Below are 13334 nucleotides of genomic sequence, written 5' to 3' on the forward strand. Positions count from 1 at the left end.
TTCCCGTCACTTTCAGGAGTCACATCCTTCACTTCAGCTTTTCTTTCATCATAATCATATCAATAATTTAAGCTGATCAGTTTAGCAGTTTTGAACCAGGACCTTCAGTATTTGAATTAAGTAGCTCATGAAAAAGTCAAAGTCGGTAAACTACAGCTTTTATTTCAATGTGACAGATTAATATTAAGTCAACATATATTTTGCTGTTATGTACATAAATATATGTATTGGATCAGACTCATTTCTGCAACACTTTACAACAAAACTGTCAGAAAATCAAGCCCTAACTGCAAAAAAACACCTTCAACACACAAGTCTGGATTGAATGCTGTCAGATTAACGTAACAGCAGGTAAAACATAAAGAGAGTAAACAAACCTCTTATATCAACTTCTAAGATCATCCTAAAAAGTGAGAATTTACTGTTTTCCCTGTTTTGTAAACTGAATATCTTTGTTTTGGACTGTTAGTTGGACAAAACAAGACATTTTTCTATATTTTTGACATTTTACAATCTATAAAACATCAAAAATAATAACTTAATTTGATCTTTTAAATGATTAAAGAGCTAATTGAAGTCATGTAGCCATAGATCATTCAGTAGTGAAAAATCTTAAGTTTCCGCCTGAATATGTTTAACTTACTAACATTCAGTCTGCTGATGTTTCTTATTATGCTGCAGGAAAGTAAAAATACTATTCATAGACCGTGACATTTCTCTGCCTCTGCTTACTGAAGACATAAAAGAAGGCGACAGACAACATGTGACAAATATCTCAGACTTGCCTTCAAACCGTGATTCCCAACCAGGAGTACTTGAACCCCGGGGGGAAGATTGTAGAGTTGAATTAGCCTAATGATTTGATTAAAAATACATCCGCATATTGAGTCAGCTATAACAATTCATTTAGGTGTTATTGCAATTATGAGTATGTGAAAACTTGTTAGCAAGTGAGCAGACAACACTGAACTAAACATCGACAGTTCAGTTGTATGAAAATGTTGTAATATCCACTATTAGATGATTTAATAGTTAAATAACATCCAGTTTGAAATTAATTCAAATGAAAACATCTGGAACATAAATGGTGGGGGTGCGTCTTACAAGAAATGGTGGCTAAGTATGGTGGTTAGTCGAAATTATTTGCTTGAAATGTATGTAGATATAGCTACTAGTACAGTGTGGGCCTAAAAAAAATACCACTTTTTAAACTGCCAATAATATAGAATGTAATAATAATAATAATTATAATAATAGCCTAATAGAATAAGAAATATAAAAGTATGTAGCAAACTATTTTTGCCATGTTGCTGTAGCTTAGCTTGCTGCATTTCTCTTCTGCTTCAGTGCAGTTGAGCTTCATTTAATGTAACTGGTAGCTTAGCTAAATACACTTTACACATAGCTGCCTAACACTGGCAGTTGTTGTACAGTGGTTTTTTTTTTCTTCTTTTTTTAGAGCTTTTTCTCTGAAAGCAGCTGCCTGCTGCGGTCGAAAACAACGCTACGAGAACGCTGAGAATGAACCAAAAACAGTAAAGTTGCAGCCCGACAGCCAAACAATAAGCTGAAACTCAAAAATAAAGAGTCAAAGTGAAACTTCAACCGCAAAGGTTCTGTTCTAGAACTAAGAAAACCGTCAAGTTCACTCGATATGTTTAGACAAAGATAGTCATATTTAAAAAGCGAATTAATATCACTGTTTGTTCAATATTTTCTTTAATGAACAGCATTTCCCATAAGCTTTAGATGATCGCAGATTATGTGGCTTGTTTTTATACAGCAGAGATTAAAGCTAAGAGGTTGAAAAACGACAGCAGAAGATTGTTTTCGTGAGTTTTATGGAAACCAAGTTACGATGACGTAAGGAGCCAAGCTCCGATGCTGGTAAATTTTCATGGGAGTTGTAGTTTTTTTTTGCTGTGCTCACAAAGTAATTGTTATTTAACTTTGTTAAAATCACAGAGGTTTCAACTTCTGATAGCAGCTGCTTTAGTGGAGACAAGTTGTCTTAGTTGTCTACGATTAGTCGATTAGCAGAAAATTAATCGCCAACTATTTTGATAATTAACGGTTTTGAGCTGTTTTTGAAGAAAACTTCAGCTTCCAGCTCCTAAAATGTGAATATTTTCTGGTTTCTTTAGTCCTCTATGACAGTAAACTGAATATCTTTGGGTTGTGGACTGTTGATTGGGAAAAAAACAAGACATTTTAGGTTGCACCTTGGGAAACGGTGATCAACATTTTTCAGCATTTTCTGACATTTTATAGATCAAACTACTACTACTATGACTTAAGCTCTCTATAAAGCCCCGTAAAGCTGTACAATTTTAAAATATATTACTATGAAAATATAAATTACAGCGGTTTTAGTAGTGACACAGTAGCTGGAAACTACTACTCACATTAATACTTAAGAATGACTTTGTACAGTTTAGCTGCTGTTCAAGAATCATACTGTCAGGAAAACACATAACATTGTCTTTTATTAGGCTGGTGTGACGAAAGTATTATGGCGGTACAGTTATCTCCTGTCAGGCTGAACTTTTTCAGGGTCTTAGATAATGTATCATGTCACACACTGTTGGTTAAATATCTTCCATTCTGGTCAAAACATCAGCATTGACAGAGCTTCTCCTCTCCCTGTAATGTTTTTCTTCCATGACTAAAAGCTTAATAGTTCAGCTAATGAGGCTGCTTTTAGTCTAATTACGTATATTTATCATTTTGTGGAGAATCTGTGTTTCAGTGTCTTCCTGCCTCAGTGATAGGCCATATTCTTGTGCTGTTTGTCTTGATTTTCATTCTCATTAATGCACAGAGCGGACATCAGGGATCTCGTTTTCTCTGTAATCAATCAGCTTATCGCTAATTCTGTGGCTGATATTATCATCAGTTTCCCGGTCCTAACCAAAACATCTTGTTTGCATCGTGTCTATGACAATAATTCATTTTTACTAAGGCATGCCTGAGTTTCAGCAGTATTTGAATAGCAAATCCCAAAGCGTGGCATTGACTTTCTCTTTGGCAGAACACACACGCCTCGAGGCTGCTGCTGTGTTCACAACACCATCGCCATCTTTGCACCTTTTAGAGCTGATATTAACTCTGGTTGAGGCCTGAGGGACGCCCAGAAACACCTTAACAGATGGTTTCAGCTTCATGTTGTCTTACTTTTCTTCTTACTCAGTTTGATTTACTCACTAAAATCTCATTTTCATGATTGAAAATAAGCATATAATAAAAAAAAAAGAGGTTTATTTTCACAATTAACCAGTTAATCATTTGGTCTATAAAACATCAGAGAACAAAGGAAATGACCATCATAATATGCCAGAGCACACAATAACATCATTAAATGTCTTGTTTTGTCTAACTAACAGTCCAAAACCCCAAACTATTCAGTTTACTAAAATATAAAACCAAGAAAAGCAGCAAATTATCACATTTGAGAACCTGTAGACATCAAATCTGCATTTTTGCTTGAAAAAAAAATCCTTAACGATTAATCAATTATCAAAATAGTTTATTTAGGTAATTTTAATCGACTAAGGGATTAATTGACCATTTACAGAGCTAATACAGAATTGTTAATTTGTCTCATATGCCCTGGGTTTTGCCTCTCAGGCTACATACAGACTATCCTTGGCCTGGTTAATTTAGCTTTCGATAGACCGACACCCATTAACCGGTAACTAACCGGTTAATTTTTAAGAAAAGTTGTTGATGTAGCTTTCGTTTGTGAGAGCTGTCCAGCAGTCGGTTGTTAGAGCTAGCATGTCTGCCCTGGTTAGCTTGACTTTTAGCTCATCCTTCTTCAGCTCAAAGTGTTTTCAATGCATTTAGTCACAGTAGCTCTCGGGCTTGAGGTACCAAACTAGCTCGGTCTCAATTATTCCTCACACCAACTGGGTGATGGCCTAATAACGAAGTAACACCTACGTTGTTATTACAGCTAGACCGTAGGATTAGCATGCTAGGCTAACAATTCGTCCGCTGTGTGACTTTATATTAGTGCTGTGAAGTCTTTCAGAGCACACAAACACTGTAAACACATCTGCCCAGCACAGTGCCGTTAAACTGGAGACACGGTTTATTTTTTAACAGTCTATGGGCTACACACAGCACATGCTAACTATGCTAGCTATGCTAACTAGCTGCTAGTTGCTGTGCAGGCTGGTGAAATGGATCCATCATGTCTCTTTGCATCCAAGGCTGGTGCTCCTGTCAGTATTGGAGCCTGTATGTTTAAGTCACATGCTTCATGTACGTTTCATCATTTATTCATTTATTTAAGTCTGTTTACATTGAACTTTGTCACATCAACTTTTCCACCATGGCAAAGCATAACATTTTTTGCAATATTTCCACTCACGTTTCTTACATTAGCAAAAAATGTGAATAAAAACAGGTGGATGGAAACCAACCTGCTGGCTCATTTTCTCATGCTTATTCCTGTTCAGGGTCACTGCTCTCAGGAGCAACACATTAACAAAGTCATGAGACAAAACCTGAATGAACGTAAAGACTTCACAGATTGGTCAACAGAAGGAAATCTACTCTGAGTCAGCCCTGTTGTGATGAAACCACAACTGCTTTTTTTGTAGTTTTTGATCACTGAAGCAAACATCCTTCTTTGGTTTCTCAGATTAAAAGCAGATTCCTCTTCAGTGACTCTATATTGTCTTCCTGCCCAGTTTAAACCAAACTTGTTTGTCTTACAGGAGGCGGTGGAAACAGAAAAGGAAAAAGTAAGAAATGGAAGCAGATGCTGCAGTTCCCCCACGTCAGTTTGTGTGAAGACCTGCGACAAACCACAGGTAAAATAACGGTGTAGTTCCCCAGCGTAGCTTTGATCTCGCTTGAATTTAGAAATCTGTGGTCTTTGTGCATTGTGCTAGTCTGAAAATGAAATGATAAAATCTGTTGTATCTATGGTGACATGGTCATTGTTTGATCTAAACACTCTTTCAGCCACCGTGTAGTTAGTTAAACAGCAGGATAATGGGACATTTCTAAATCCTGTGACAGCCGTCTTATTGGCTGTGAGTTTGAAAATGCACCTCTGGAAACAACATCTCAAATATTTTTTGGTCAAATAAATTCACGGATTTAATTTATGGGTTTAGGTTTTTCAGGTGAGGCTTGAAGTTTGGATTATCCCCATTAACTACCATACCAAACCAGTGGTGTAGTACTCTGTGGTGTGGCTTGTCTAAATGAAAAGAAATTGACTATTTTTGAACATGCTATAAATTTGGACATTACCTTTTCAGGGGTTCATTAGATTTTTGGACCACCGGGCTGCTTTGCAGGGAGGGAGACACCATAATTTTAAAGTGTAACCAAAATGAAATTACATTTTTTGTCTGCTAAAGCAACATATCTGCTCTGAAAATCACTTGTCATGTGTGTCCTTTGAGAAAACATCAGATACCAAAAGGGAGAAATTTATATTTTAAATTCTTTTATTTTATGATGGTGCCCCTTAGTTTTACATCATTTCGATTAAATACTGTTCCATCGTCCGCTTACATAGCTGGAGTCCTTATTTCCATTTAGCAAATCAAATCTTGCATAAAGCGATAACGTGTCGTTATATCATCGGCAGAGCAGAAGGTCACACTGAGCCTGATAGCATCTTGCTACAAAACCCAAAAGCCACAGACTCTGAACAACAACCCACATTAGCTTTCCTGCTAAAGTCTCCTTCTTATCTAACATACAAACATGAACACACGTCTCGTCCTGCAATTTAGCTCGTTGAACGAGTCACCGAACAAACATTCACCGCAGAAAAGTGCAGCGCTAATGTCAGTTAGCAGGGTAGATAGCCAATTAGCTGCTTAGCTGCGGCACATTAAACAGCATGTAAACATACCTGCAAATGTCACTTTGGACCTGTTAGATGCTGTTTTGGTTCTTACTCTTCAACACCACTGCTGACAACACACTGTGTGGCCATGACTTGTAGCTACAGCAGTTTGTTTATTTTGATTCTCGATCCGTACGGTGTAACACTGACAGCCTGCCAGCTGATGTCAATCAAACACAGACACCGACACGCCCCTCAAACAAAAAGGAGCATTACAGATATTTTCCTTTTTTCTTTGTTTTGATAATACATAATTATCAGCAATGTATTTAAAAATGTTGACTTTATGTTTGACTACAAAAAGGGATGATTAAATGTGTTTTAGTTGGACTTTAAGGTTTATGTTGCATACTCTGGGATGCATTGTACCTTGATTATTTGGATAATAAGGTGTTTTTTCTGAAAATGATCCACAATGACATGTTCGTGTAACTTTTCATAGTGTTAACAGTCAATGAAAGTGCGACGCAGTAATTGGACATAACAGCAGAGGTAAAATATTAAAAAGTGTTCCTGACATTGTCGATGAATGAGATTTTCAGATTCTCTATTTGCATTTCTCTTCTACTCGCCGACTAATCTATTCATGACATTATCATCGCTGGAGTGTTATCCCCGTTTACTTAGGGGCCAGTTCAACTCCACTAATAAAATACTGAGCCGTACAATATTATAGCAATAACATGTGAATTTCATTTGAAGGTGAATATAAGTGGTGGCAGCTGACTCTTCTTTAGTTCCAACAAGGCCTCCAGACTTCAATGTATCGCTACATAATGTACTACACAGTATGGCTCATTATATTCCTCTGTGTTGTAGCTCATCAAAAGCTCTTATTCAATGTTCTCATTATTTCACCCAGAAAACACTGTGTTTACTGGTGTCTGTAATGTAAAGAGCAACTCTGTAGTAAATATCATAAATCAAGCTGTGGATGTGGATGTTGTTGGTCTTAAGGTTCAAAACACAACAAAACATTGTTTACTTAAATGGTAAAGTCACATTAGTTGGCTATTTTTGGATTACACAGATATACAGAAACACTATCTAATCATGGTCTAATATCAGTATTTATTCTTGTATTACATTTCATGATCAATGTTGATTTTTCATTTCCTCTGTGGAGCAGTGATGGCCTGTAATAGAGTACAAAAATAGATGTCCATTAATTTACATCACATCATAACCATGCTCTCAGCAGCAGACTACATAATTTTAGAAACAAAACAAAAACTAAGTCTCTTATTCTTTGGAAAACCAAACTATTTTTAATTAACATATCTGCCAAGTTGTTGATATTGAACATTTAGCCAAGTTTAGCCAGGAGATCTGGCCGTCCAACAAAAATATTTGTCCCTTTAACACAAGCTGAAGTTTTCCCTTTTATAGATTACATCAAATCTCTTCATAAATCTACAGCAGATAATGTTCGAAACACAAGGCTCATGTAAATCCCGATAGATTTGACATTGTAACATCTTATAAACCTGAATAACAAAGGTACATAACGTGATTTGACTGATCTGACCAGTACAGATTTGTGTCAATAACAGTATTTTGCTTCAACTATAAATGAAGCAGGCCACTGTTTATTGTGTTCTGGATAAATGATCAATTACATTTCTATTCTCACGGTGTAACATGGAGGATACGTTCATGTTGAGTCGATATGAGTCGTTTTTCACCAAATGAGTATTAACATACGCTGCTAATGACTAATCTGCCCTCAGATACAACCAACAATAAACTGTTTTATAAATCAATTTATTCTTGAATGAATGAAAATAAATAAACATATTAAAAACATATGGCTTTGTTTCCATCACACCAATATGTTGCCCCCACAGTAAGCAATACTGAAAAAAACCGGCGCATGGTTGAACCTAACTGCTGATCCCTACCATAGAGCACGTTATGGTAACCTGCTTATTATTTTTCTGTTTCACTTTTTCTTTTCAGTCATCACCCAAAGAACCCCCAGCTGCTTTGTCAAGAGCGTACACAGGCTCAGTTTCACGTCTTCAACAGCAAGCTGTGACAATCTGTCCTAACTTGACACCCCTCTCCCTTCCCCAGCGTGTCTTTACTCCTTTCATACCAAGCGGATCAATTATTGAGTTCAGAAAAGTCAAATGCATGAGAACACTGAACGTTTGCAGGCCAGAAAAAAAAAAAAATCTTGCTCAAGTGGTAAAACAGAGGAAACTGTGGCCGGTGCAGAAAGAGGAAGCAGACTGGTGTTTTTGCTGTTTCAAACAGCAGTACTGGTTACTTTCATTTCAACAGGTGACAGGATGGAGGCAGAGCTCAGAAATTGCGATACCAGACCAGACTGAAGATTTCAGATAGACTGAGACAAGAGGAGATAACGAGAGCGAAAGTGCAGGGGTGAGATGGAAAAGGAAACCATTTATTGTAGTTATGGATAAAAATCAAGTCTGTGGTGTCTCTGAAGAGCTCAATCCGAACTGATAAAACTAAATTTAAAAGTATTCAAAAAATGTAATTGACAATGTGGTTTGTGGATATGTTTGCTACATTTCTTGAAACATAGAAATTAGAAACTAGCGCCTATAGCATAGTAGTCGTCAAAAACTCCTCATTTAAAGGTACCTTTTAATGAAAATGAGATCCTAATAAACAAAGCAATAATAAATAATAAAAAAAATGTTGACTGGGTCTCTCAAATGATATCTTAAGATTTGATTTTAAATGCAAAACTGTCTCTGAAACTACAAATTGTTATATTTTTGCACTTTGGATGGAGCTTCCAGTCTTTATACTAAGCTAAGCTAACTGCCTGTTGGCTCTAGCTTTATATTTAGCATACAGGCAGAAGAAAGAAGCAAATAAGTAGGTTTTGCAAAATATTCAACAGATTACATATGGAGGATTGGGAAGGACTTTCCTGTAGCATCTTGGAAAACAGTCCAATAAGGTAACACAAAGTTCTTGCACTCCAGAAAATCTTGTGGGCAGGTGAGTCGGTTGATAAACTGTCCCGTGAAAGGACCAAAAAATCCTGCATAGTGTCGATCAATGATACACGGTACTTGCTACATTTCTTGGTTAGCATGAAACTAGCACCTGTAGCACAGTAGAAGTGAAAAACTCCACATTTAAAAGATACCTTTAATGAAAATGAGATCCTAATAAACAAATCAGTGAAAAATAATATCTTAAGATTTCTCTTAAGATTTTTTTAGTCTGTTTGTGTCATAGACTGTAACAAAAGGGATGTAGTCACCGTGACATCACCATTTGGTTTGCAAACTGCCGATTTGAAACCTCGAGTGTAGCAATTTGGCCATCATCATCTTGGATTTGGCCTAGCTAGCTGCTAGCTTGGTTAGCATGGTGCATTTACAATCTATGGTTAACAGTAGCTGTGTCTCAAATCACATACTTCTGTTAGTACACTTTCATGTAGTACACTGTGTACACTATATATAACTAGGGCGCGAATTTTGACAGGGCAGTGTTGTCTCAGATCAAACACAGCCATTGTGCACTTACCGGAAATGACGATCGCAAATTAGCATTAGCTAGCGTTAGCATTCACGTTATCGTTCGCGCTACCAAGTCATTATAGACTGCTAAATTAACCCAAAAAACATACTGATGGCTTATATCCGACAACAGTATAGTGGTGCTTAGTGCTAAAAAACACATGTATAACTTAAATGTATATAATGTGGCAATGTTCACTGTAATTAACAACGTACCCGGCCGCCATTTCCAGTTTTAAAAGTGGTCCCTCCCCTTCCGTTACGTAGCCAAGATGGCGACCATTGAGGGCGAGAAGTGTCCATTGGTCTTCACTCAACTTTTTGACCATTTTGAGTGCATCATCCGGGTACTCACAGTGCACTGCATTTCCCATACTTCTCAGTGTGAACGCACTTATGCACTCAAAATTTTAAGTGTAAGTACAGAAGTATGCGATTTGAGACACAGCAAGTGATAATGCTAATGCTAATTTTCGCTCACGAAAAACAGGTCTAAAACCGTGAAAACAAAATGTACTCACCAGAAAAACTGATCATCCGACTCATTGATGGGTCTTTTATTACAACCAAACACTGAACAAGACTTTTTTTAGGCGACCACAATGTCACAATTAACTTTAATGAAATGAAAACACACTGTGAATTAGCAGCAGCTACGCCTATACGCCATGGTTATGTTACGTAAGCAATGTTGTTGCTGTGGTAGCGGCTTGTCAATCACGACATAGCCACACCCTAAAGCATACGCTGCTCTATTGTCTATTTTACTCTAACTGGGGCCATAATTTAAAAAATGAACATCATGCTGTATTGAAGAAGAAACTAGACCATAGACTCATTAGGAAACAGTTTACTGAAGTAATAAATCAAGTGAGAAGTAGGGTCATTTTCTCATAGACTTCCATACAATGCTAAGCTAAGCTAATGGCCCATTGGCTCTAGATTTATATTTAGTATACAAACATTAGAGTGTCATCGATCTTCTTCCGAAAGAAGCGAATAAGCGTGTTTTGCAAAATGCTGAACTTATTCAACTTCAACAGATTACATGTGGAAAATCAGGAAGGACTTTCCTACATCATCTTGGAAAACCATCCAGGGACGTTTCTTTGTTAGCATGAAACTAGCGCCCATAGCATCAAAAACTCCACATTTAAAAGGTATCTTTAATGAAAAAGAGATCCTAATAAACAAATCAATAATGAATAATAAATATTGGATAAGATTGCATAAGATTTTATTTTGAACACATAACTCTCTCTTTAACTACAAATAGTTGTTTGTGTTTTGTTGGCACATTCGTGTTTCTTTATTAGCATGAAACTGGCTTATTCTGAGGTTATAGGTCAGTCTTAAGTCTTGGCCTGTTGTATGGAAGTTTAGAAAGTTCAGTGTTGACAAGAAATTAGTTTATTATTTGGACAAAGTGGTAGAGTTCCTTGTAGAAATCATGAAAATGTGGTTTATGTCCTTTTGGATGTCTATGTGGATCTTTGACTGCTGTAATCAGTAGGTTTTTTTTGTTTCACTTAAGTTGATTCATGAGAAATGTTTGAAACAGTTCAGTCTCACTTTTCGTGTGAGGAATTGTGTCTTTCGGACGTATGATTTTTTCTAGCTGTAACTTAAATTTCTATTCAGTGGAGGAGTTGGAAAGTTCATTTATGTATTTAAGTTTGAGTTCAAGTGAATTTGTTGTTCTTTCTTCTCCCTGTGTGTAGAATATGAGATAATATTTCTTCTGATAACTACGTTAGCATGAAACTAAGATAATCAAATATATTAAGACTTAATTTTTCAGGGCACATTAAGTTTTCTTCCTCAGTCTTGTGTTTAGTCTAATAAGAGGTTTTCAAAGTGGGATGTGGGCCTCCCCAGGGAGAAGCTCAGTGAATGTAAGTGAAAAAATATTACATTTGTTATCAAAAAGAGATCATGTAGAATAGCCTAAATGTGTGTGATCAGAGACACAGTAGTTTTGGGGAATGTTATAGTTTTTCCCACTTTCCCAGGGTTAGAAACTAATAAATGCCGTCAAACAGACCTTTTTTATGTATTTGGTATAGTCTGAAGTATGTCAAACAGCAATATCAGGCTATCTTGACTCAATTGTTGAGTGTCTATGGGATCAAATAACATAATCATGATCCTATAGGCATCCAGGAATTGAGCAAAACTGAGCAAGTAAACTAAATGTAAAATAGCAAAACTCTTCAAGAAGATAAAAAAAATTGACCTTTAAAATGACACCAATAAGGTTACAGTGTGTGTGCCACCGAGTCATCTCACCACAGCCAGGAAGTGAATAATATGTTTCAGAGCATTGTGAAAAGTAGCAGTGTGAACGCAAGAGAATATTGATGCAAAATATTTGCAGCCACCATTTTACAGTCTGTAGAGAAGCTGTATGATTTCAGATATATAGACGGTACAATGCAGTGGTTGCTCTTTCCCTGCAGGGTATTGGACCCTTACATAAAAGACTTAAGTTGTTTTGAGATTTAAAAAAAGCCTGTATCACTGCGTTCATTCAGCTGTTAGGTCGTTTCTATTGTCTTGAAGGAGTTACGTGCTGTTTCTGAAACTGCACTGCAAAAACAGGAAAAGAAAACTTGAAATTTCAATCCAACAAACTTCCGATGTAGAATTTTTTACTTGTGTTCATTTATTTTAAAGTAGCTGAAATCTGTGTCCTGCACCCACCTGGAAAAATGAGTTTAGTTTCCAGTCGTTTTTTTATTTGAATGGATCATTTATTATCTCAAGTATGATCCCTCTTGAGCCCCAGTTTCTAATTATTATTACTTATTCAGCTTTTGTTTTACTGCTAGAAGTCACAATCAATGTTCCTCAACAGGATTACTGTATTACTGGGACTGGCTGAAGCGCAAACAGTACCAGTCCTCCTAATGGTTTCCAATAGAGCTGCAACTTTGATAATCTAAAAATCCTTTTAGTCATTTTTTGGTTTCAGCTTTCAGGTTCTGTGTCATACACGACACTGAATATCTGGATTCTTGATCAGACAAAACAAGACATTTGAATATGTCACCATGATGTCTACAAAATTAAAACAGACATTTTTCACAATTTTAATAATAATCGTTAGTTGCAGCCTTAGTTTCCATTGTTTTTAATTTTGATCAGAGACACATTTATAAAGAAGACTTTCTGGAGAATATGAACCTCACTGCATGATTGGAATTAAATGCTAATAAGTTATCAAAGTTTCTAAATAACTTCATTTGATAAACATTTCATTAGACAATTAATCAAATCATTATTTCATTTCTAGCCTGAACTAATGATTATAAGTTCTGACAGTGATAACTAGGCACTTTAAACTAACAAACATATGTAATTACTTTAGTAATAAAAGTGTATTTAATATAAAGAATTTATTGTGCAAGAGATTCTGATATAAAATAAACATGTAAACATAAGTTAACAGAACATTCTCACCTCATAAAGAATCACAGATTAGCTTCTAACTCACCAAAACTCACTTTTGTAGAACAAGAGACTTACTTGATTTTACTTTAAATGCTGATCATTTATGTTACCAACAAGTTGTAATTGTTATTTATGCCAAAGAGTCTAAGTTTTACAGTGTGGGTGCACATGACATATCATCAAACATGATGTTTTCCTCTTCTTGCAGTGTTGTTTTATGGGTTTGTGTGGCTCAACAGCTGGAGCCAGGCCAAGAATGGTCAGTTTCTACCTCCGAGACTGCAGTGTAGGTATCTCCTTTGAGTCATCTCGCCACAGACAGGAAGTGAATAAGATGCTGCAGAGCACGTACAGCAGCGCAAAAGAGACAAATACAAGAAAACAAAGCACAGGAAACTTGCAGTGTTGGTTGGTGGGAAGCCAGTGAGGGATCATGACCAGAGACTCTGTTGCTTTGCGTCTGATCCTGCAGATCAGTTTGGTACTTTCCTAGAGCT

General features: G+C 36.4%; 1 protein-coding gene across 2 annotated transcripts in view; it reads left to right on the forward strand.

The window, feature by feature from the left end:
• grk6 (G protein-coupled receptor kinase 6) overlaps nt 1–13334 on the forward strand; it is an 81479-nt gene that overhangs the window by 10389 nt on the left and 57756 nt on the right. For both annotated transcript variants that reach the window (XR_010931209.1, XM_067608891.1), the window contains exon 2: nt 4725–4820. Coding sequence is in view for 1 of the 2 variants with exons in the window: in XM_067608891.1 (XP_067464992.1) it covers nt 4725–4820 (96 nt within the window). In the remaining variant the exon portion in view is untranslated. The remainder of the gene's footprint in view (nt 1–4724; nt 4821–13334) is intronic.

The sequence above is a fragment of the Thunnus thynnus genome, chromosome 13 (genome assembly GCF_963924715.1).
Source record: "Thunnus thynnus chromosome 13, fThuThy2.1, whole genome shotgun sequence".
Taxonomy (NCBI): domain Eukaryota; kingdom Metazoa; phylum Chordata; class Actinopteri; order Scombriformes; family Scombridae; genus Thunnus; species Thunnus thynnus.